This window comes from Pteronotus mesoamericanus, unplaced genomic scaffold, assembly GCF_021234165.1.
Source record: "Pteronotus mesoamericanus isolate MK-2021 breed Mesoamerican mustached bat unplaced genomic scaffold, CSHL_Meso_final contig_263, whole genome shotgun sequence".
Classification (NCBI taxonomy): Eukaryota; Metazoa; Chordata; class Mammalia; order Chiroptera; family Mormoopidae; genus Pteronotus; species Pteronotus mesoamericanus.
Window position 1 is genome coordinate 9,048,159 of NW_026555112.1, and position 22,700 is coordinate 9,070,858.

The 22,700-nt window shown below is 37.3% G+C and overlaps 2 protein-coding genes across 6 annotated transcripts in view; both read right to left on the bottom strand.

The window, feature by feature from the left end:
* Window positions 1-335: 335 nt before the first annotated feature.
* Window positions 336-22,700, bottom strand: part of SCYL2 (SCY1 like pseudokinase 2) — a 56,445-nt gene continuing 34,080 nt past the window's right edge. For all 5 annotated transcript variants that reach the window (XM_054574647.1, XM_054574650.1, XM_054574646.1 and 2 more), the window contains exons 11-18: window positions 15,550-15,663; window positions 12,342-12,474; window positions 10,414-10,532; window positions 6,293-6,393; window positions 4,942-5,008; window positions 4,700-4,792; window positions 3,023-3,142; window positions 336-1,982 (exon numbers count right to left, since the gene is read on the bottom strand). In XM_054574647.1, the coding sequence (XP_054430622.1) occupies window positions 1,338-1,982; window positions 3,023-3,142; window positions 4,700-4,792; window positions 4,942-5,008; window positions 6,293-6,393; window positions 10,414-10,532; window positions 12,342-12,474; window positions 15,550-15,663 (1,392 nt within the window). In that variant the 3' untranslated portion in view covers window positions 336-1,337. The remainder of the gene's footprint in view (window positions 1,983-3,022; window positions 3,143-4,699; window positions 4,793-4,941; window positions 5,009-6,292; window positions 6,394-10,413; window positions 10,533-12,341; window positions 12,475-15,549; window positions 15,664-22,700) is intronic.
* On the bottom strand, window positions 19,552-21,069 carry LOC129071389 (actin-like protein 7B). Its single transcript, XM_054574652.1, has one exon. It carries the CDS (start codon window positions 20,879-20,881, stop codon window positions 19,628-19,630), a length of 1,254 nt encoding a protein of 417 aa, XP_054430627.1. The 5' UTR covers window positions 20,882-21,069; the 3' UTR covers window positions 19,552-19,627.

The following is a 22,700-nucleotide window of genomic DNA, read 5'->3' on the forward strand; positions in this document are numbered from 1 at the left end:
ATGAATAAACAGTATCAGTACACTAAACTGCATATGGTTTATTTCAAATAATTGCTGGTTTCAGGTATTTAAAAAACCACAAACTATGGCAGCAACTATAATACATATGTATTTCTCTGAAAGATCATTTTAAAGTTGTCATATAATAATGGAATATAATTTAACAAAATACAAATCACATTTATAGCATAAGGCTCCATCTGTGACTGAATGAATAATCAGCAAATCAAAGAAAAATATCATTAGAAAAGAAGTAAACTTCAGCTCTGAGGTCAGACTTTTATCATGGTAAGCTCAAAATTAATCTCTTGGTAGCCAGAAGATACAAGTGCTCATTTTTATAGAAGTAAAGTTTATTACATTTGAAACAATACAGCAGAAATCTCAAAAGTTTACTCATTAAATATAGTTTAATTCTTACAAATCTCCTTTTGAAAATGTAATTCATGTATATTTCAACCTCAGATTTTTGAATTCCGATGAAATATGAAGGCAGTAGTCAGAGAAATCACATCAGAGGGCTTTGTCAAACATCTGTACAAATCAGTACCTGCCTCTACTGTCTGCAATACCATAGGAAAAAGTGATTCTAAATATGTCCAAATAAATGCAAAAAAAATACATTACTATTTGAGGCAGACCATGCTAAAATATAATTTACAATGAGTAATTTGCATTTAAGGTGGTTAATAATGCCTTTAGTTTGAACCAATGAAATCAACATTATGTTAAATTTGCAGTATTTGCTCAGTCTTTTGTACTAAACATCAGTTCATCTGAGAACTAAGCAAGATTGGAAAAAGCAAGTGACCATTCCTTTCTCATTTTGCTTATTATTTCCTCATTCAGTCATACTAAATGCAAACAAATCAATGCAGCATCAAGATTTTTCACATACTGAAATGAAGACTAATGACTTGTGAAGGCAGACTGTGTACCATGTAGTATATATGATAGATAAAACCTGAAATTATCATCAACTCAATTTTTTAAAATAATACCAGATTTTCAAGCAAAATAAACATTTGATTTAAAAATTCTGTTATTCAAGATACTCGGGTATCTTTTTTTTCTCTTTGAAATAGGTACAGATTGGGTCTTTTAAAAACCTGAAGAGAATATGGTAAGAGGGAAAAAAATCCTCAATGCTTTAAAAAACTCTACTCTTAACAGAAGTCCATACAACCACTATGCTGGTATGGAAACAGGTGTTCTCTCTCTTAGAATCATCCATTTTCCCACAGAAGCAGTTCCTCCAAGCAAACTATACAAAGATGTAAATCAGTTCACCCATGATTAAAACTGAAGTAATCTTTCAAAAATAGGAGCAATACACCTCACCCAAAAAGATCTTTTAAATCATTGCTAGCTGAACTGCTATTGGTCATAGTGGTTGGTGGCTGTGCAAAGTTCTGGGGGTTAAAGAAAGGATTAGCCTGCATCCCAAAGGCAGATGGTCCCATCATGTTCATCTGTGTTCCCATTACTGCACTGCCCATCCCTGGAGACCCTTGAGGAGGTGTGAACTGATTAAGCCACTGACTCGGTTTCTGTTGTGATAACTGGTTCATGCTAACTTTGGGTTTCTGAGGGCCAAAGAGATCGTTAAGAGCGGACATGTCTGTGGGTCTTTGTTGAGTCTGCTTTCCACCAGCGGGAGGGACCCCCACGGCACTAAAGTTTGGCACAGCAGAAGGTGTTCCCAGGGGCATCGCGGTCACTCCAGGTGTGCTCGGACCACTGAAGAAGTTCGGGTTTGCGTTCACTGGCATGCTGAATCCTGAAGTCTGAAAGCCCATGTTAGCATTTAGGCCATTTGTCAAATTCCTCTTTGTATTATCAATTGGTGTAGAAAACATCATGCCAAGGCCCATGGAAGGAACAGAAGTGAAGGTACTTGAAGCAGAACTTTTAGGGACACTAACAGACAAGCTGGTCAAAGATGACATATTATCCATCAATGTATCTGTCAAGTCCTTAGTCTGAAAAATAGGAGGGAATTACTTTATCTCTAAGAATTCCAAATTACTTTATAATTAATAAACATTGGACAGAATTTAAATTTTAATAGTTTATTAAGGACAAGTTAAAATTAAGCTCAACAGTCTACACCAACTTGACAAGCCATGGCCCACAGGCCAAATCCAACCTTCCAGTACATATTTCCGTGTTTTTTACAAATGAACATTTGTAAATAATTTGTTGCTAGGGGACACTAATTTTGAACTCAAATGAAACAGTTCCCTCCATCTTCCCCAAAATACAACTGTATTCTTCTCATTAATAAATCTGTATTACAAAAACACATACTTTATTTTTTTGTATTTTTAACTTTATCAAAATTTTGTGAAAATTTTTCTGTATTATTATATAAGTAACTACAAAATATTCTGGATTTTGTCTCCTGGCACACAAAAAATTTCTTTTCTCAGAATTTCAATGATTAAGAGATAACAAAAAATAATCTCAAGAAAGCTTTGAAGAAAAAGTTACTTCTGAAACTAGTAAGAATGTGAACACTACAAGCAGAGACTTTAATCATTGTCATAATACCAGCACCTCTAACATTGCCTGGAACACAATAGGAGGTAAATACTGGTCAGGACATATAAAAACTAATCCCAATCAAGTTACAAACTCAACTATAATTGAAAAGCCAAAATTTGAAAATTATTTTTTGTTTAAAAATACATAAATGCATGATTATATTCCTGATCATTTCAAAGTGATTAGTGTTGAATTAGTATCATGACACCTAATCTTTAAAAACAAAACAAAACAAAACAAAACTCCTGTTCATCTAGCTTCCTCCTTATTAGTAACAAGCACTATCATGAAACATTATCCACCAGGTAGGATATTGAGGTGTTGTCAGAAAATCCTTTCTACTCATACTTTTTAGAAACTGCACATTATATTCTTTAAAATACACTTTTATACAAATCCCAATAAGCAAATTAAATTCTATACTATCTTACCCCTTAAGAATAATATGCTTTAAAAAAAAGAAATGAACTCTGACCTGTTTGACAGGAGCAATAGGTGTGTGCACTTGGGGTTTAAGAGGCTGCTGGTTTTTCAACTTCTGTGCCTGCTCTTGTTCTTTTGCTAATTTTTGTTTTTCTTCAAGTGTAAGCGATGCCTTTAAAAAAAATAAAAATTTAACTGGCGGTGTCAGAATTTCATTTGAAAAATAGCAGATTTCTTATTTTGTAAAGTATGTCTTGGTATGTTTGACAATACCTGTATTGGTGATTGCCACAGGTAAGTTATGTTTTGAATTAACTTTAAACAAACTGCAAAGAATGATTAACTTTAGGTAGGAACTCACAGAATTGTGTTAAATTATTTCCGACATGAAAACAATTATTATTTTAAAATCATTCATTAGAGTCATATTTTTCTAGACAATAAGAATACGATTAGGTTACTTTATTTTATAAAAAAGGGAGAATCTTGTTCAACTCTAGTCTATGGGGGGGGGACCTTCAAAAAATCCGGAATTTATTTATAAAAAATTGTATATTTATTCATACATGTTTAAACTTCAGTCACCTTCAAAGTACTCTCCATTTGATGTAATACACCTATCAAGACTTTTTTTTTCCACTGCTCAAAAAAGTTTTTGAATTTGTCAATTTTGATGCCTTTTCATGCTTCTGTCATTTTTTGTTTCACCTCTTTCACATCGGCAAAATGTTTCCTTTTGAGGATTTTTTTCATCCAGGGAAACAAAAAAGTTCCCTTTGGGCAAGATCAGATAAATATGAAGGGTATGCCATGGGGGTTGTGTCATTTTTGGTCAAAAACTGCTGAGCACTCAGCGAAATGTGGGCAAGTGCACTTGCAAATCACCCATCAGGAAATGGACAAACATGTTGAAACAGTCTTCAAAAAACCTTCACTGACGCTGAATGAAGCCTCTCATCACAACGTCAGCTGCTGCACTGATGCAGATGGGTTCCTAGAACGCTCACCTTGGGGGTAGGAAGCCTAAACTGCAAGGGGCCTGACCCTCCAGAAGATAATTCTGGTTCTTTTGGGTCCCCCCTTATATCTCACTCCAAAATTATTTTAGGAATGCATCAAAAAGCCAGGGAAGCAATATACAGCTTCTTTCACAATGGCCGCATCAAATTTGATGTTTGACTTTCTCTTTTATCAGCCTTGCTAACCTATAAACTCATAGTATACCCTCTTACAGCTTTTTAAACCGCAATGTCCAGTAGCTCCATGGCTTTCCCACACAGGTACTCTTACTTGCTGAATGACAAGAAGAAAATTGCTCTCAGCAGAAATTCGAAACTGAGGTATTTTTTTAGTATTGGATACTAACCAATATTTCAATTGGAAAGTATAATTTTATAGTTTATTATTATTCAAAATCAGAAGCAGAGAAGAGGCACAGAAATTGCCAAGGGGTGTGACTGACAAAGCAGAGCAGAACAAAGTTGTCAGGAAACCTAGAAACGTTACCATGTGGGAGGCTGAGTAATAAGCAACTAAAATCTTAATCATGTTTATTCTCAACAACGGTCAGCTCATGTTCCACTGATAACTTTTAAATTTCACAAAACTAATTAAAGAATATTTCTTGTTAAAATGGTAAATACTTATTTCTCAACAAAAATCTGTGGATTATAGGAAGTCCTACTATATACATATGAGAAATACAAAGATCCGAAGTGAAGAAACGTACTCTTTTATGTTTATTCTGTAACACATCCTCTTTATTTTCTGACTCACCACCGGTCAGAAGGTCTGCTCCAATATTGTTAAAGACTTTGTCAATCTGATGAAATAGAAAAAAGTCAACCATTTAAAGGACATCAAAAAAAATCTGTGATTTTACTTCCTAAACAGCAAAAGCCCTCCCCCCCAAATGAAGCACACTGTCAAGCACTTTTTTACAAAAACTTAAATAATCTAATATCTTCTTACCTGAGACCCAACATTTGTAACTTTTGTTTCATCAGAAGCATTCATTTGATTTCCTATATCCAAAGATCTGCAGGAAAATTGAGAATTATGACAAAGCAATCACAAGAAATGCATATTTTTTAAATACTCATGCTAAAAATAATTCATCCACATTTAATTTATTACAACCTAAACCAACTGCAACTTCATTCTATAAATCTTTTTCACCACTTAATAGTAGTACTGTCTGCTTGCCCCCTAAATTAACATTTGTATACAAGTTATTTTTTGTTGTTTTTTTTTTTTAACTCAACATCTGAGATTTAATGGAAAATTTACTCAGGATGTCATAAAACCAGGCAAGCAAGTCCTTACCGTAGGTTTATACACTGAGAGATAAGATATAACATGGGGAAAAGTTTAGAATCTGTGACTCTTAGTAAATGCTATAATCACTGTGATGTGGACCCAAACCATGCCTTGCAAAAAAGATACAATTAAGATTGGAAGAAGGAAAAGAGAAGGTTCATTTATACAAGTACTGATACTAGATACTAAAATTTTGTTATAAATTTTTTTAAATTATTTTTCAGGGTTTCTGTGTTTATATAGTCAATCCATCAAACATCACAAATATCAATATAGATCACAGAATACTCAGAGCATACAAAGGCTATTTCACATCATTCTATAATATACCTTGTGTATTTACTTCCATAAGCCTTCATCTTACATTGGAGTAGAAGCTAAAAAGTTTCTTTTTGGTAACCCTGTTCATGATTGATATCAATTTCACTGATTTTCAGATGTCTTTTGGCTTAGAATTAGATTTTAACAGGTATTCTAAAACCATGTGTTCCCCTCAACCCCCACTCCTGGGGCAAAGAATGTAATGAAAATTTGATTTTAATAAACTGCATTCTCCAGTGTATAATTTTCACCTTTTCCTCCTTCCTTTGAATATAAAATGAATACCCTATAAATGTTTCTGGGGTTAGAGAAAAGAGAAAGGGAGAAATCAAAACACCAGGGGTTTTACAGATTTGAAAATTATTTGTAAGTGATGCGCTTAAGGACCAGTACCCTGGGTTTACAATGCCAGTGGCTAATGCTGACAAGAGATTTTCTCAGAAACAGAATTTTCTCTACATGGAGAAAATGCTAAGATTATATTGTATTATACTTTTATACTCAGAAATAACATTAGATTTTCAACAATTGTCTATTTTAACTCAGTTCAATTTAACATATTAAAAATTTTTTGTCAAATTGAAAGCCATCAATTTTTCTAGTCCATATTCCAGAAAATTAATCGTGAGATAATTCTAATCTTAAGACTAGACCACATGCAATTCACATGCAAGCTACTTACTTCTGCTGTTCTTGCATTATATGAAGTTGCTCCAGCTTAGTCTTATGTTCAGACTCCAATCTATTAAGCATCTCTTTAATGACGGAAATGAAAGAATTGAACTGGTACAACAAGAAATAGATATGATTACAATGTTTCGAGTTAGCAACAAATGTTAACTAATAAGATAATTCAGCAAGTTGATCATAATATTCCCTATTTTTACCTGAATATGACCCACTCATAACATTGATGTCACAAAAAAGTGCATTTAAACTCAGTGTATCATAGCAAGCTTTTACAATATCATAGTATGATGGTTATATAGTTGATGAACTGTTAAGTTCCAGAAAATGCTTAATTAATTTTATGTCCTGATTGTCTAACAGTTATTATTCAGGGGTCTTACATAAATTCATCCCAAGCAGTTATTACATATTGATTTTCCTAGAATAACCCAAAATTGACCATCTAAGTTTGGGCATATCCAGAAACAATATGCTTAATGATGGATAAAAAATTACTGTGTTTTCAGATTGTTATAAAAAGGTTTGCCCAAAATAAACCTTGTTTTTCTGAAAAGTCAGAAATACTAAATGTGCATAATCTAATACTTCATAAGTTCATAAAGTAAATCTAACACTATGTCTTAACACAGTGGTTAAACTTTGCTTAAATAATTCTTATAGTGCCCTTCCAGGGTCATCATAAATAATTTAAATAATACCATATATTACAGAAAAAAATCTAGTACTTTCTTTCCCTCCCCAAATCTTATAACTATACCTTTGTGCTGGGTACTTATACATACACTATTTCACTAACCTTGCAACTCTTCAAAGTTGGTTTATTAATACTTCTATTTTATAAATGAGGAAATTCATGCTCAACAAGAAGGAAACTTTCTCAGAGATATTAAATAACTTACATGGCAGAAGCATAGTTCACCCTGCCTGTCTCCAAGGCTTCGCTCTTTTCTGCTACACATGACGTCACCTCTCACCGTGCTCTACGACCCACTTAACCTTTGTCTTACCACGACAGTAACAAAAGGTATGCTTCCTGACAATGACCGACTCTCTGCTGATTAGTTTTTAAAACTTTTTAATGAAGTATAACATACTAACAGAAAAGTAAACACATAAGCGCAAGCCTCAAAAATTCACAAACTGAATTTAACCAGCAGCCTTATGAAGAAATAGAACATTGGCGACACCCCAGAAGCTTCCTCCTGATGTCTGTCAGTCATTTACCAACCCCTCACCCTGTACGTAAACACTAGTCTGGCTTTTAACATGTAGTTTTGACTGTTTTTATACTTTATGTAATTGGAATCATTCAGTACATCCTCTTTTGTCTGCTTTCATTTGCTCACCATTATGTTTGTGAAAGTCATCCATATTGCTGCATGTAGTTGTTGCAAAAAGAGTTTATGTAGGCCTGAACTGCTCTCCTTGGAAAGGCCGGACACAAGACTGGCCCTAGGCCGGCGTCCAGGAACTCAGAGTTTCCCATAATTAACCAATGACAGTGGCTCACTGTGCCGACCAGGGGTGTCCTACCTTTTGGCATCTCTGAGCCACACTGGAAGAAGAGTTGTCCTCGGCCACACATTAAATACACTGCAACATGTAATCACACACACAAAAAAATCTCATAATGTTTTAAGTAAATTTACGATTTTGTGTTCGGCTGCATTCACAGCCATCCTGGGCTACATGCGGCCCATGGGACCCAGGTTGGACACCTCTGGAGATTGTACAAAGAATATGTTTTATGCTGAAGACCTGCTTTCCTTCTGAGAGTCTGGAATTTGAGTACCTGACAGGCAGAGGGTTCTACTGGATCAGCTCCCAATAAAAACGCCAGGCAATGAGTCTCTAAGGACTCTGGCTGGCAACATTTCACGCATGTTGTCACAACTCCTTACTGGGGAAATGAAGCAAACTCTTTCAGACTTTAGCAGGAGATGACTCTGGAACCTTGAGCCTGATCTCCGGCCCCTACTTTGACCTATGAGCCTTCTCCTTTTGCTGATTTTGCTTTATATCCTTCTACCATAAGAAATCACCTATGACTACAACTACATGCTGAGGCCTATGAGTCCGCCGAGTCAATCACTGAATCTGGAGGTGGTCTTAGAACCCTTCCCAAACATAAGTTGTGATTAGTGTTTTGATTGAGGCACGCAATTTGCTATTTTAATCAAATGCTAAAAATATATTTTCCTAAGTTACCTCATCTTTTCCACATAATTCATAATACGCTTAGAGAATTTTCAATCAAAACTGACAGAAGAGGGTAGTTTTGAATTAGGAAAAAACCCTGTTCATAAAATGAAATAGACCACGTTAACTATTGTAAAAATACCACAAGATATGGATCAAAGCATTTCTGTTGATGAAAACAGGCCCCTAAAAAAAATCAACCATAAAGCTGAAGAAAACCAACACCATATTTCAAACAAAATTATGTATCCTAAAATAAGCATTTGGTGATATTTTTAAACATCCTAAATCATAAATATAAGAACTAAAAACAGAAATGACCCAAAGTTGAAGACTAGCTCACACATATGGTCATCCCATTCTTTCCCAATATTCACTGCGTCTCTTTTTTGCCAATCATAACCTCATCCAAGATGCCATCCAAGATATGAAGAAAGTATCAAGCTGAAATCTAAAATCTAAGAATACAAGCTTTCAGAGGCTAACCCAACCACTTCAGTGAAATTTTGGATCTTATTTATGTCACACGTTTCTGTAATTCGAAAACTCTGTTAACTCAGCACTCTCTCTCCCCTATGCCAAAAGCTCTCTTGCTTAACTCCCAGCTTTGCTCTAATTCACTTGTAGTCCTTAATTCCAAATCTTGCCTGCCTATTTCTCCCACTCTCAGTTTAACGGTAACCCTTCCCAGTCTTTTCCATTAGACTTCATTAAATACCAGTTCTGTGGTGAACAAAGCATGTCATTTCTGTACCTCAAATTCTCTCAATAAATATTTTCATTTCTGGCACTGTACTAACTGCCGGGGATATAATGAAGAATAAGCTATAATAACCAGCCTTCTGGGAGAGCCAGGCACGTAAGTACATAGCTGTGATAACTACAGTGATAGTTATGCAGAGAGACAATTCTATAATAATTGTTCAAAAACTCTATAACTTTTGAACAGATTACCCCTTTACTCAAGCCTTTACCACATCTTAAAAGTTCAAATATCTAAGTCACGCAGGCATTTAAAATCCACCTTTTCTATCCTCACTTTATCCTTCTCCCAGTACTCCCCTGTGGTATTATAAGTATTGCTCGAACTGATCATTCATTCCCAGTGGCAGGTAGACTAAAATGGTTCCCAATTATCGCCTCATTCTGCTACCCATGCTTTGGTGTAATCCCCCATCTCTGAGCATGGCAGGACCTGCGATGTGCTTGTAACCACGGAATACGGCAAAGGTAATGGGGTATTGTTTCCTTGATTATGTTATAAGACTGTAACTTCCACCTTTCTAGCAGATTCTCTCTCTTTCTGGCTTTGATAAAACAAGTTACCATGTTGGAGAAACCCATGAAGCAAAGAACTGACAGTAAACTCACCCAGCTGAGGCCTCCAGTCCAACAGCCCAAAAGGATTCCTGCCAATAACCATGTACTGGGCTTAGAAACAGACCATTACACCACCTGAGCCTTCAGATGAGACCCAGCCCTTGACTGGAGAAGTACGAGAAAATGAGCAGAGAATACATGCTCCGGCTTGGCTGACCCACAGAAACTGAGATAGGTACTGGTTATTGTAAACCATGAAGTTTGGAGTGATTTGCTATGTGGCAATAATGAATACACACCCTAGACACATTACATTAATATTTCTTTGTTCATGTATACTTCCCAGCCTCAAAAGTGAAGTAGCCCCAAATCCTACACATCTTTCAACATTCTGCTTATTTACTGTCTCCCAGTGAAACCTCCAATAATCCATCCTTCCATCCCTCATACTCCTTACTTCGAACCCACAAGCTTTCACTTAATTCTGACATAGTTTTCCTTGTTTTACCAACATTTATATGTAACATATTTCTATACTGAATGCCAAGAAATAGTAAACCGAATTAATTGAAGAAAGCACAAAACTACTCCTACCTGATTGAGATTAAGATTATTTTCAATACTCAGAGGAATAAGATGAGGCAATACTTTGCCAGCGAGCTGCTCTTTGGTGATTCCCAACTTCTTATGAGTAAAAGTACATTTGTAAATGCCTGATAGAAAAGAAAGAGAAAACTGTATAATTTAATACCACAAATTAGGAAAATAGTTCATCTACATGAAATCTCTTGGTAATTAGTATAGTTACAAATTTTTCTTTATCAGTGCTTAGAATATGGATCAGAGTGATTTCAGCTTCATCGTCAGTTTAGATTTAAACACTGACATATTTATCCTGTTTAAGAGCACCTTTAATAACAGGATAGCATTCAAAGCCTATCAGAAGTAAGTACAGTTCTTACAGTGCAGCAGCAAGGTTACAGCATGCCCTCTATGCAGCAAACATTTACGGGTATGTTTCAGACCTCTCACTCAGCTGGAGGCACCTATTTCAAAGTGTGTAAGTACAGGTTCCACACTTTTATGCACATCTTTAACCAATGAGACTCAACATATTTGAACCTTAGTAATTTAATTCAACTTCATACAATACTGTTGTCTCATCTATTCACTGGGACCTCAAGACTTTGTTGGTTATACCTATTCCACAAAGTCTTCCTTTGGTCAAGTGAGCATGTTTACTCCTTACTCTCTGTTTTTGTGTTGTAAGTGTTTTGCATATAATCCAAGGCTTTAGAGGCCTATCATATACCATCGTCTATATTCTCCTGTTAATGTACACGTTACTTACTCATATGTACTTAAAGAATAACTTTACTGAGAACCTACTGAATGCTTATTTGCTAGGCACTATGCTAATTACTATCTCTTCAGTTGTCTCACTGAATTCTCATTAAGACTCCATTTATGATGATGTAACTTTGGTCCTCATTAGGTAAGATGAAGAAACGGATTGGGGCTCGGGCTCTTTCCACTATGCGAAACTCCTTCTTAAGACTAATTTCTTTGAGCCCAGAAGTTTCATAGCATATCCCAAAAGTTCTACAATTCCAGAGGTCCACAATAAATTACTTGTTGACCATTTCTGCAAATATTTACTGAGAACTTTCTATTGACCAGACTATAGTAGGTGTTAAAAATAAATGGCTGAGTAATACAGTTTTTCTTCAAAATTAACAAAGAACTTCAAATGTAGTAAAAAGTGAACTTTTTATTGTTTTTGTGATTCATTAGTTATGTCTGCTTTTGTTAGCATAGCAGAACCACAGCATTTCCAGATTGGACTCTCATAGCTCTAACTATTAACAAACAATTTCAGAGTTTCTTGACATAGTAATCTGTAATTATGCTGATAGAATAAAATGTGCTGTTAGGCTAATATGCTTCATCAGCACATTACTTAGCAGTGAAACATAGTGGTTAAGATTTAAATACACCTAAATTAAAAATCAGCTCTATCACTTATCAGTTGAGTAATCTTCAATAGCTTCACTTCTGAGCCTCAGCTTGCTATTGTAAAACAGAAATAATAGTACCTATTTCTCCCTGGATTTTGAAGAGGACAAAATAAGATAATGCAGAGAAAATATTAGCATAGTGTCTGTTACAAATTGGGTACCAAATGAACATCAAGTATTGCTATTAAGACTACTATCAGTATTTCAAGTAGTTTTGTGTCTCTCTTTTTTGGTACCATTTTACAGGGAAAAATATATGCTATCAGGGTATTTGTGAAGTAAGAATTCCCAAATGTCTTATTCCTTTGTAAATGTCAAGGTTCTCCTGCTTTTGCTAAAATTAACAGAAAGAAAATTTTTATCATGGCATTTATCCCATTATTCTTCAATTATTGAATGCTACATACAATACATGAGAGTACAATGGTTCTATAGGTTGAAAAATTTATTTGCATGACTGTAAAACGATTAAGTAGTATCAAATGATATTAAGTTTTCAGCTACCTAAAATCCCCATGAGGACTGCGGGTTCCTTGGATGGAATTTGTTGTAAGAAGGGCAGGATATCATCAAGTACAAACCACTTATCCAAGTATTCCAAAATCTTTCCTAAGCACACTAATGAATTTACACGAACCTATTAAAAGAGGTAAATTGCATTAGTCATTTAATGTCTTTACACAATCTAGAACAAAATATTTAAGTGTAAATTTAATCTTCCTATAAATATGTTAAAAATAACCCAAAAATAAAAGGTTTAAAAGCCTTCATCCTTTATTAGTATAGGAGATTCACATAATTACAAACTCCCCTGACTTGTTTCAGAAAGCATTTACAATGGCTTTACCAGGACACTAATTAGCTAAAGCTAAGGAATGACTTCAATTTTGTATTTTTTAAAAAATAAAGTGGTTAGGATCTGAGAGGCTTTGTGTGTTTACTAAGAACATTTCTTTGGGGACATCTGAATCATAAAACAGATTACATTCTTCCACCAAGTAATCAACTTGACTGGGCTTCCACTATTTTTTATAACTCAGATTCAATTCATTCTTTTTTTAAATTTGTTTTATTATTTATTCTATTACAGTTGTCCCAGTTTTTTTTCCCTTTTGCCCCCCTCCACCCAGCCCACCCCCTCACCCACAGTCAGCGCCCTCTCCGTTGGCCTTGTCCATGAGTCAGTCACACGCGTTCTGTGACCAGTCCTTTCCCCTTCTTTCCACCATTACTCCCTCCCTCTTCCTCTCCAACAGCTGTCAGTCTGTTCCATGTTTCCAGATCTCTCGTTCTATTTTTCTCATTAGTCTGTTTTGTTCATTAGATCCCAGGTATCAGTGAGATCATATAGTATTTGTCTTTTGCCCACTGGCAGTATTTTGTCTTTTGTCTTATTTCACTTAGCATAATAGTCTCCAGTTCCATCCTCAGGTTCAATTCATTCTTAAACTAAATATTCTAACAACATGTAAAAAGAATCTCTATTTGTCCTACATAAAGTTTTCTATTTCTAAATATATCTTTAATATAGTTATTAAAACTATTTAGGAGCTCTTTTATCAAAATTCTATTGTCTATTTGACTATTTTGATATTTCACACTCTATTTTTTCATCTGGAATTTGTTAAGATAGGATACTCAGCCAGAATCATATCAGTAAAACTCTACGTTTCCAAAAAAAAAAAAGTAAATTAAAAAAAAGCAGAATACAGTTTAAAAAGCACAGTCTTTCTGCAAGAAAGATGAAGATTTTTTCTGAAAAATAATGTATATTTTTTTCTGAAATTCAAACACAAAGGGTATCATAAATTCAAAATGATGTCTAAAGGTTACACTTGCTCTTAGTTTTATAAAAGAAATTGCTGCATTCTTTGTATGTGTGTGCGTGCCTATGTGTATACATACTCACGAGCACATAAACTGGAAAAACCATTTTACTTTTCTTTTATGATGTATAAAATATTAGTCATGTAAGTCATGAAGAAATAGAGCTCTTGGAGCACTTTACCTAACTCTGCATAGAATTTACCTTTTTCTTTATTTTCAGGTAACTGTATTAAAATATAACTCTAACTCACGATTCATGTTTCAGCAATTTCCTAGTTAGAATATTTAAACCTTAGAGGTCTATGCCTATGAATGCAATTCAGGAACTTACATTTGCCACTCCAAAGGTAAAAGCACTAAATGCAATACATAAAATGCAAATCCATTTCAGTTATTGTTCTAAATCCGTTCATTATAATGCCTTATAAACAACCCCTATAATGCTTTACAAGCCTGTAAGGGCTCGCTTAGCATCTTAAAAAGGAATATAAACATCCCGGGGCATCACAGATTGTTTAAATATCCGTGCTTCCCGTCTCATTCTGCACACACAGTTATAACTAAACTAAAACACCTGCTTTGATAAATGTATGCTGCCACGAAATAGAGTGTGGCTTATGTGACTTTTGAAAGGGCATTTTGAAAAAGTGAATTTTAAACTATATATTATTACCACCTAGTTTGAAATTTAATATTAAAATTAGAAAATTTCAGAGAAATGAACGTTTAATGTTGACAAAAGACAGAGAGGTAGAGTGATCTGCCCAAGGTCACAAGGATAATTAGCAGCAGAGTCAGAATAAAAACTCAGGGTTTTTTTACTTCATTTCATGCATGTTCACTTCAGTAAACAATGATTTTTCTTTCATACTTTGATGTTGTTTTCTACTCAGAGCCTTTCTACCAAAAAAATAAAAAATAAAAACCCAAAAATGACAAAAAAAAACAAACCCATGAACTAAAATGGATTAGATGGCTGTAAGGTAAAGTCATGTCATTTAAATTGCTTTGCCTATAACTCTATTAAATTACAAATATTTATTTTTATTTAAATTCACATTTCACAAAAAAAAGAAAATGGGTGAAATCTCCAAAGAACTATCTTTACCAAATGGAAATTTAATAATATGGCCCTTATCAAACATCAATATAAAAATTGGTCAGTTTAAGGAAGTCCATTTCTCCCTTTTTTCTAAAGCTGCTATTTCGAGAGAGTATTCAGTGTTACTTCTATAAAGAAATATCAATGAGATAATTTTTATGATTTACAGTTAGAGAAAAGGTTGGGCACATTTATTGCCTCCAATATGAGATAATGAGAACTACATTATTTATTCTACCTCCTTGACTGCCAAGTAACTTAGTGTTAAAATTCTGTATTCAAAGGGGGCCACTACCCTTACCCTAGATTTTTGAGTATAACTATTTCCCCTACTTGTACTCTTATTAACTTGTTTATTGTACCCTTTACTTTTTTTTTAATGTAGGCAAGTAAGTCAGGAATAAAAAAAATTAGAGTAGACGCCTAAAAATAAAAGGCAGTTTATAAAGGGAGTCATTCAAAAAGCTTTTAGGCTTATATACCAACTTAAATTCTCAGGATTACTTTAAAACGACCAACAAATAAATTATGAGTTAAAGCAGAGAAGGACTAAGAAAAGGAAATTACTCAAATTTTCTACTGAAGCACTCAAAAGGGAATTAAGATCAGGGATGTACAACTGTAAAATTATGTATCACGAAAAACTATAGCTATTGCTTACTTTTATAGTACTATACAGGTTACCTAAAGCCACAACAAAATATATGAACAAACTATAAAAGGAAAATAATTTAATCCAATGAGAAATAAAATAAAAACAGAAATTAACATGCAATTACTTACAGCAAGGGAAGATGTTTGCAGACATGCATTTTTAATTCTTGGTATCAAGGCATTTTTCATGGATGGGTAGTCTATAAGATTTGCAAAGGTTGGAATGATGTTTAAACAGAGTTCCTATTAAGAAAATTAATAGAATCAATCTCAGGGACTCACTTTTTCTCTCATATATTAAAAAATATTTTGCATTTGTACAGTTAATTTGCCACATGGTTTAAAAATAAACATTTATGTATGTTACATCATTTGGTCCTTTCAACAACTATTTGAAAGACGTTATTTTCAGTTTTCAATTTTACAGATGAGGAAACAGGCTCAGAAGGCTTACTCAAAATCATACTAGATCATAAAACTAGCGTATGGTGCCCAAACCCTCTAGTCTAATTCTAATATCTTCCTCTGATAACACAACTGTTTATTTATTTTTAAAAACAGGAAACTTCGGAACACCTAAGTTTTGCTGTCTTTCACAAAGAGGAAAAATTAAAAAACAAAGTTATATAAAACTATTTCACTTAAAGTAAGGGATTTCTTAGCTGTTACATATATCCATATGACGGGATATAATAAAAACATTTTTAAAAATATATTTTAAAAGATTGCTTAATAATATTGGGGAGAAAATGCAATAAGACACTGTTATATATTCCCAGTTTTTAAAATGCGTTTGTCATGTGTCTGTCTACAGGCTTAGGAAAAAAAACTGGAAAAATATACCTAGAAATGTTGACTGGGCATCTCTGAGAGAGGACTAATTTTCTTTACATTTTTAAGTATTTCCAAATTCTGAAACTTAAGCAAGTATAACTCATAGAAAGGGGAAAAAGTTACTTAAAACATTCCTGTTAATTAATGCTGTGCCACAGTGTAAATAATTGAAACTGGGAACTCTGAGTGAGAACAGGAAAAAGGATGATGACTGAGGACATGTGGATTAAATGAGATACGGAAAAGAACAAAAACATGGCTGAGAACTGGCTGAAGAACATCTCAGATACCTTATAAAGGTCAGAATGACCTTTGTAGCAAAGCATAGAAAAAGAGATTACTAAAGAAAACAGAAGTATAAATGTATATCAGAGATGATGTTACTGACAATATTTGGTAAACTTAAAGAGACATTCATTTGTAGCTAGCAGATAGAAACGAGTGAGCCACTAAGACTCTTACAGAAATACTGGGAAGCCTTTTATTTAACTTATTCTCAGAATTGTAAAACACAGATATAAGAGAGTTATATATTTATATCCACTAAGAACTATAATAATTAAGTGGGTGGCATCACTGAGGATAAAATATACTTGCTACATTTACAGAACGATTTTGCACAGAGGGGAGAGAATGAACAAGAGCCATCAATGAGATACCGTGCTCCTGTTACCAAAGGATACCTCCCGTTAAGAAAGATCAGTATTTTAATCGATGAGGGAACAGAGAGAGAGAGAGAGAACTATGATGTATAATCTAGCAGTAGGTTAAAAAGAGGCAAATCTTAAATTATGATTAAATCACTTAGCAAAAGGAAGGGAGAGCTCTCTCCATGGGAGAAGGCAGACCGAAGAATCTAAGAACAGGAGATTGAAATTGAGTTTCAGAAGTTACTTTCTAGCCATGCATCTGCATGAAGCTTGAGAAAAAGATTTTTGTTTCTTGCTCTTGCTGTAGGACTCTCCCAAAGCTTAGACACACTTTAACTTTATCAAACACTTACCAAGCAAAGTTGATACTAGTTCAAGGGACTGGTGACTGAACAATTCTATTGAATAATGTCATAAAAGTTGGTTTAACTATTTCAATAAAATACTGGCTGACATCTATTGGCAAAATTAACTCCCTTATAAAGGAAAATGGCCTTTTTATGTGACTTAACCTTTTCTCTCCTTCCTAATATAAAATCTCACCAAATATAAAATCAGGTTGGCCACGCAGGATCTGTGGGAACATTTCAAGAAGCTGTAACTGGCAACTCCTTTGCAAAGGTCTAAAAAAAGAGGTACATCACCCCCAATCATTCCATGTCATTTGGACAAAGGCGACTCATCCTCACCTTTAAAAAGGCACGACCTTATAAAGAAAAAAATTTTAACCTGAACTTCACAACCTTGAATAAACAAAAGAACTTAGTAGACAAAGACTGAAATGAGTCCAAAGAAGTGATCTTATAAATATGGTATTCGGCTCACATTAAAAAAGAAACACTTTGGTCAATAACTTTCAAAAATTAAAATTCTGTTTTTCTTTACTGTAAGTCAACAGAATTTCTGTAGTAGCAACGAATCTATAAATTTCAATATGAAACCATTTCTACAGTGGTATGTTCTTAACATAAGTATTTATTTTCCAATGTAAAGAAAAAATGCAAAAAATTACACTTTTAATAGTAATTCAAATTTTTTTCCAGAGAGATAGCCCTAGAACTAAAATTTTAATAGCAAAGATAAAGAACTAAGTTTGGCAAAGCACATGATATTTTAACATCACTTTTGTGACACAAAAGCATGACTATAAATGAATTAGGAATGTTTACACTCAATTACTATTTGCTTTTCTACTTGCTTTACATATTTCAATACAGAAGGTACATTTCTGAATAGAAGATTACATTACCATACATGAAAGAAAATTATGAGTATGGGAAGAACCTACTTAATTTTCTTGAAGACTATTTATTTTTCGACAGAGTGGAAGGGAGGGAAAAAGAGAGGGAGAGAAACATCAACATGTGGTTGCCTCTCATGCACCCCCCACCGGGGACCTGGCCCACAACCCAGGCATGTGCCCTGACTGGGAATCGAACCTGCGACCCTCTGGTTCGCAGTCCGGTGCTCAATCCACTGAGCCACACCAGCCAGGGCCTACTTAATGTTTTTATAAGAAAAAGGCACATATATAATTAATATTCTAATTCACATGTTAATTATTTAAGGACAAAAGTATATAATAATCTACACTATAATCAATCAAACCTTCCAGAATAGTACACTTCTGATAAATAAAAGCAATTATTTTACTTTGTTAATACAGGTACTTGTCAATTGATTCTTCAAATTAGTTAAAAGATCCCCTCCATCATGTAAGAACACAGCAAGATGCCGGCAGTCTGCAACCCAGAAGAGGGCCTTCACTAAGACCTGGCCATGCTGGGACCCTAATCTTGGACTTCCAGTCTCCAAAACTGTAAGAAATACATTTCTATTGTTGATAACCACCTGGTCTGTGGCATTTTGCTTTAGCAGCCCAGACGAAAGCAACCATGCATACCCTTCTGGAATTAATCATGACCTAGGTCAAGAGACCTGGACTCATCCACTAACACAGCCCCCTCCCTTCTGGTCCTCACCCCCCACCTCTACAGGAAGAGAAAACCACATGACTTCCAAAGGACCCTCCGGTTCCCCCCCACATCCTCTGGATTCAGTGGTTCTACTTTGTGACTGCAAAAAAAAAAAAAAAAAGCTGCAATTTTGGCTGAGGTTGAAAGGTGGATGGGCAGGAAAGGCCCCTCACACTCAGGAGATGCACACCTGTGGGCTGTACCTTTGAAGGGAGCAGGCAGCGAGGGGAGGTTAGTGAGGGGGCCTGGGGCAATCAAGCAATGATGAAGCTATGGGCAGAGACCACTGGGCAGACACAGGAGAAGGAAGTCAAACACCCAGCTGTGAGTGTCACACCCATGAGGACCCAATGTAGTCTCTTAATCTGAGCCTTCATTTCCCCCTTGGTCCATGGCAAGCAAGCAATGTGTCTGCTGCAGTGAGTTTTGAACCCTGAGGAGCTTAAACAGGAAGCCACACTCTGGGTTCTGATATGATGTCACCCTCACAAGGGCAGGGCATGAGGGGAGTCGCTCCCACTCACCTCCCACCCCTGCTGCTCCTGACCCAGCAAGAGCAAAAGGTGCTGATACCTCTAAATCCAATCCCCCGCCCCCCCGCTACTTTCTTCTATCAGACTAAAGAAAGAAATTCAGACAAGACGAGAGCCATTGTGTTAAAATTTTATGTGAAATTCTATAAATGTATTGAGCGGCCAGAGGTCGCCTGCCCACAAGGCCAGGCCTGGCCTGGCCCGGAACCCCCGCTCAGCACTTGGTATAGATGGCCGCACTGCCCTGCTCCTCAAATTCTTCCTTGCTGACCCAGAACTCCTGGAAGGTCTGCAGGGATGCCAGGATGGAGCCACCAGTCCACACGGAGGTCTTTCTCTCGGGTGCAGCAGCCACTGTAGGGCTGTCCCTGGGGCAGAGGAGGCTCAGCTCCCTCTGGAAGCGCTCAGGGAAGCCATCCAGCATGGTGCAGCCGCCACACAGCAGCACATTGGCAGCCATCTCCTCTTTGAAGCCTGCCTCCTGGCAGTGGCCCAGGCAAGTGGCCGTGAGCGCAGGGAGACCGGGCTGGTTGCTGCTCACCAGGCTGGGCTTGAAGAGCATCTCGGCGCACTGGAAGCGCTCATGGCCAATGGTGATGAGCTTGCCGTCGGGGAGCTCGTAGTCTACACGCAGCTCCTCCAGGCACAGGCCGAGTTCCTCCTCGGGCAGGAAGGCCGAGTAGCAGCACGTCTTCTTGATGTGCTCAACAATGTGCAGGTGGTTGTCCGTAAGCTTGTGGCCAGCCTCGTTGAGCAGCTGCAGCAGGTAGTTGGTAAGGTCCCTCCCAGCATAGTTGGCACGGACCGTCAGGCCCGGCAGCACGTTGCCCTCTGAGATGGGGACCACATGCGAGACACCGTGCCCACTCTCCACCACCAGCCCTGTGGTCTTACCATAGGAGTAGATGGACAGCAGCGACTGGGATGTCACATGCATGGCGGGGAAGCCAAAGGTCTCAAACATGAGCTCTGCATACTTCTCCCGGTTGCTGCTGGGGCTGAGCGGGGGGTCGGAGACAAGCACAGCGTACTCCTCAGGGAGGATCTTCATGACTGTGTGGAAGATGTATTCCCAGATGTTCTGGACACAGTCCCAGTCCACCACAACGCCATATTTTAGAGGGTTAACCAGCTTCAGAGGTGCCTCCATGTTGAGCAGCTCGTGGCCCACATAGATCTCCTTGTGGGTGTCACCCACATCAGCTGCCTCAGAGTGGCGCCTGCCCACCGTGGAGGAGATAAAGTAGGTGGGCCTCGTCTCTCCTGCATAGCCACACTTACAGTACTGTGAGCCCAGGTCGATGATGAGTGCCTTGATCTTGCGCACATTCTTGGGCTTCATCTTCAGCTGAGTGGCTGCACCTGTGTCCCAAATGCCAGCATCAAGGGCTGACAGTGTTCCTGCCTCTCGAGGGTCACCCTGAGCTGTGCCCATGGGCATGGGGCTCGGGCTGTTCTTCATTGCCATCTGCCTTCCTTGCTCACCTTTCTCACATCCACATCCTAGAGCTGCATGGAGAGAAATGAGGGTCCACCTCCAGCAGCACCTTGGCAACCACTCAGGATTGTGATGTCATGGGGGATGATCCATTCCAGCAGCCAGGGGAGGATCTGGCCTTGGCAGACCTGTGATCTGCCCCCGCTAACCCCATCCGCTTAATGTGACTTTGTTCAGGACAGAGCAGGTGGCCAGCAGTTTTGAACACTCAAGCACACTGGGGTCTCAGAGTTTTCTGCCTCTGATCCCTTGCATCCCTGCTCCTAATCCCCTGTTCACTAAAAAGATACCTTTTCCTCCTCTGCTTCTTGGCTACAAGATTGATATATATTTGAGCCCTTACAGTAAGCCAGGCACTGTACCAGAAACCTCATGTTACTTAACAGAATCCCATGGGTAGGCAGAACTGAGGAAATGGAGGCTCATAATTCCAATGACTTGCCCATAAGCAGACAGTTCTTGGAATGTTTGTAGTTTAACCCAAATTCATCGAACTCCAATGCACCAGGTCTCCTTAAAGAGGGTGAGGGCCCCAAAGTACTTTCATTCCTTTAACATGTACTGGAGTTTGTGGTGGGCCCAGCCAAGTACAGCCTACCGGTAACAGACAGAAACTCAGTCACAAGCAATGCCCAGTCTCGGTGGGAAGAAGATGGAATGGATGCAGAGAAGTTTACCAGTGAAAATCTATTGGGACAACAGAGGTACACAAAAAAGGGAGCACTCACTGGAGAGAGGGAGTCAGAAGGTTCCGTAGAGAGATCATGCTTGAGTTCTGAAAGATATGTGGGTATTTGTCAGGCAGGTAAGAGGAGGGAAAAGCATCCCCAGCAGAAAGCACAGGCTGAGCAAAGGCTCAGACGGGGGCAGAGTGGGGAACTGCCTGTAGTTAAAAGTGTTTGGAAAAATGGATGAAACTAGAGGTGTCATGGAGCCAACCATGCAGGGCCTCAAAAGCTAGGAGTAAGAGCTTGGATTGAATGGAGGGCAGTTGGAAAACCAATAAAGACTCTAAGCAGAGGCGTGGTCAGTTTTGACTTCTAAAATGATTTTTGGAAAGATCTGTGTTTAGCTGTAATATAAAGGGGCAAAACCCTGAGACCTAAAAGGAGAACTGACGAAATTGTTCTAAGATATGAAGACGGCCTAAACTAGGGCTGTGACAGTGTGGAAGAGGGCAAGGGACAGGTTCTGGAAAGTTTTGAAGGCTGTCTCCCAACTGTCCTCAGTTCAATCTGGGCTCTTGCTCTGGCATTCGAGGCCTTCTCTGGCAGGCCCCGTGCCGTCTCTAGCCTCAAGCGTTGTAGTTACATTAGATGATTAGAGTAAATGTGGAGAGACATCAACCTCTTTCCTCTGCCCAAAGAAAGATGGTCTGTCATCAGAATGGACAAATTTGTTAGATTCCCAGAGGGCTCTCCATCCAAAACTGCCCCGGACACCCCAAAAAACAAACATATTAAGGTTTTGGTGATAAAGAAATAAGAGAAAAAAGAGAAGAGAAACAACTGGGGTTAAGAAGTTTTCAGAGAGAATTAAAAGCAGAAGTAGCTGAGGGATTAGGTGACATGGATAGGAAAGAAAAGGGAGACTTTAAGACATAATTACTACTGCTATCAAGCATGTTAATGAAGAACTTACAGGAACTTTTGTTTGCTGAACTGTTTCTTGGAACATGACACTTTGAAAGTGGATTATGTGGGGAACAACTTCATAAGGATTGAAATTAAGAGCATCACCCAAGCTCCATTGCTGGTATCACAAACCACAGAACCTGAGGACTGGACAC

Excerpts from the sequence above, each read along its gene's own strand:
- LOC129071389 (XM_054574652.1), bottom strand. The coding sequence starts at position 20,881 with ATGGCAATGAAGAACAGCCCGAGCCCCATGCCCATGGGCACAGCTCAG.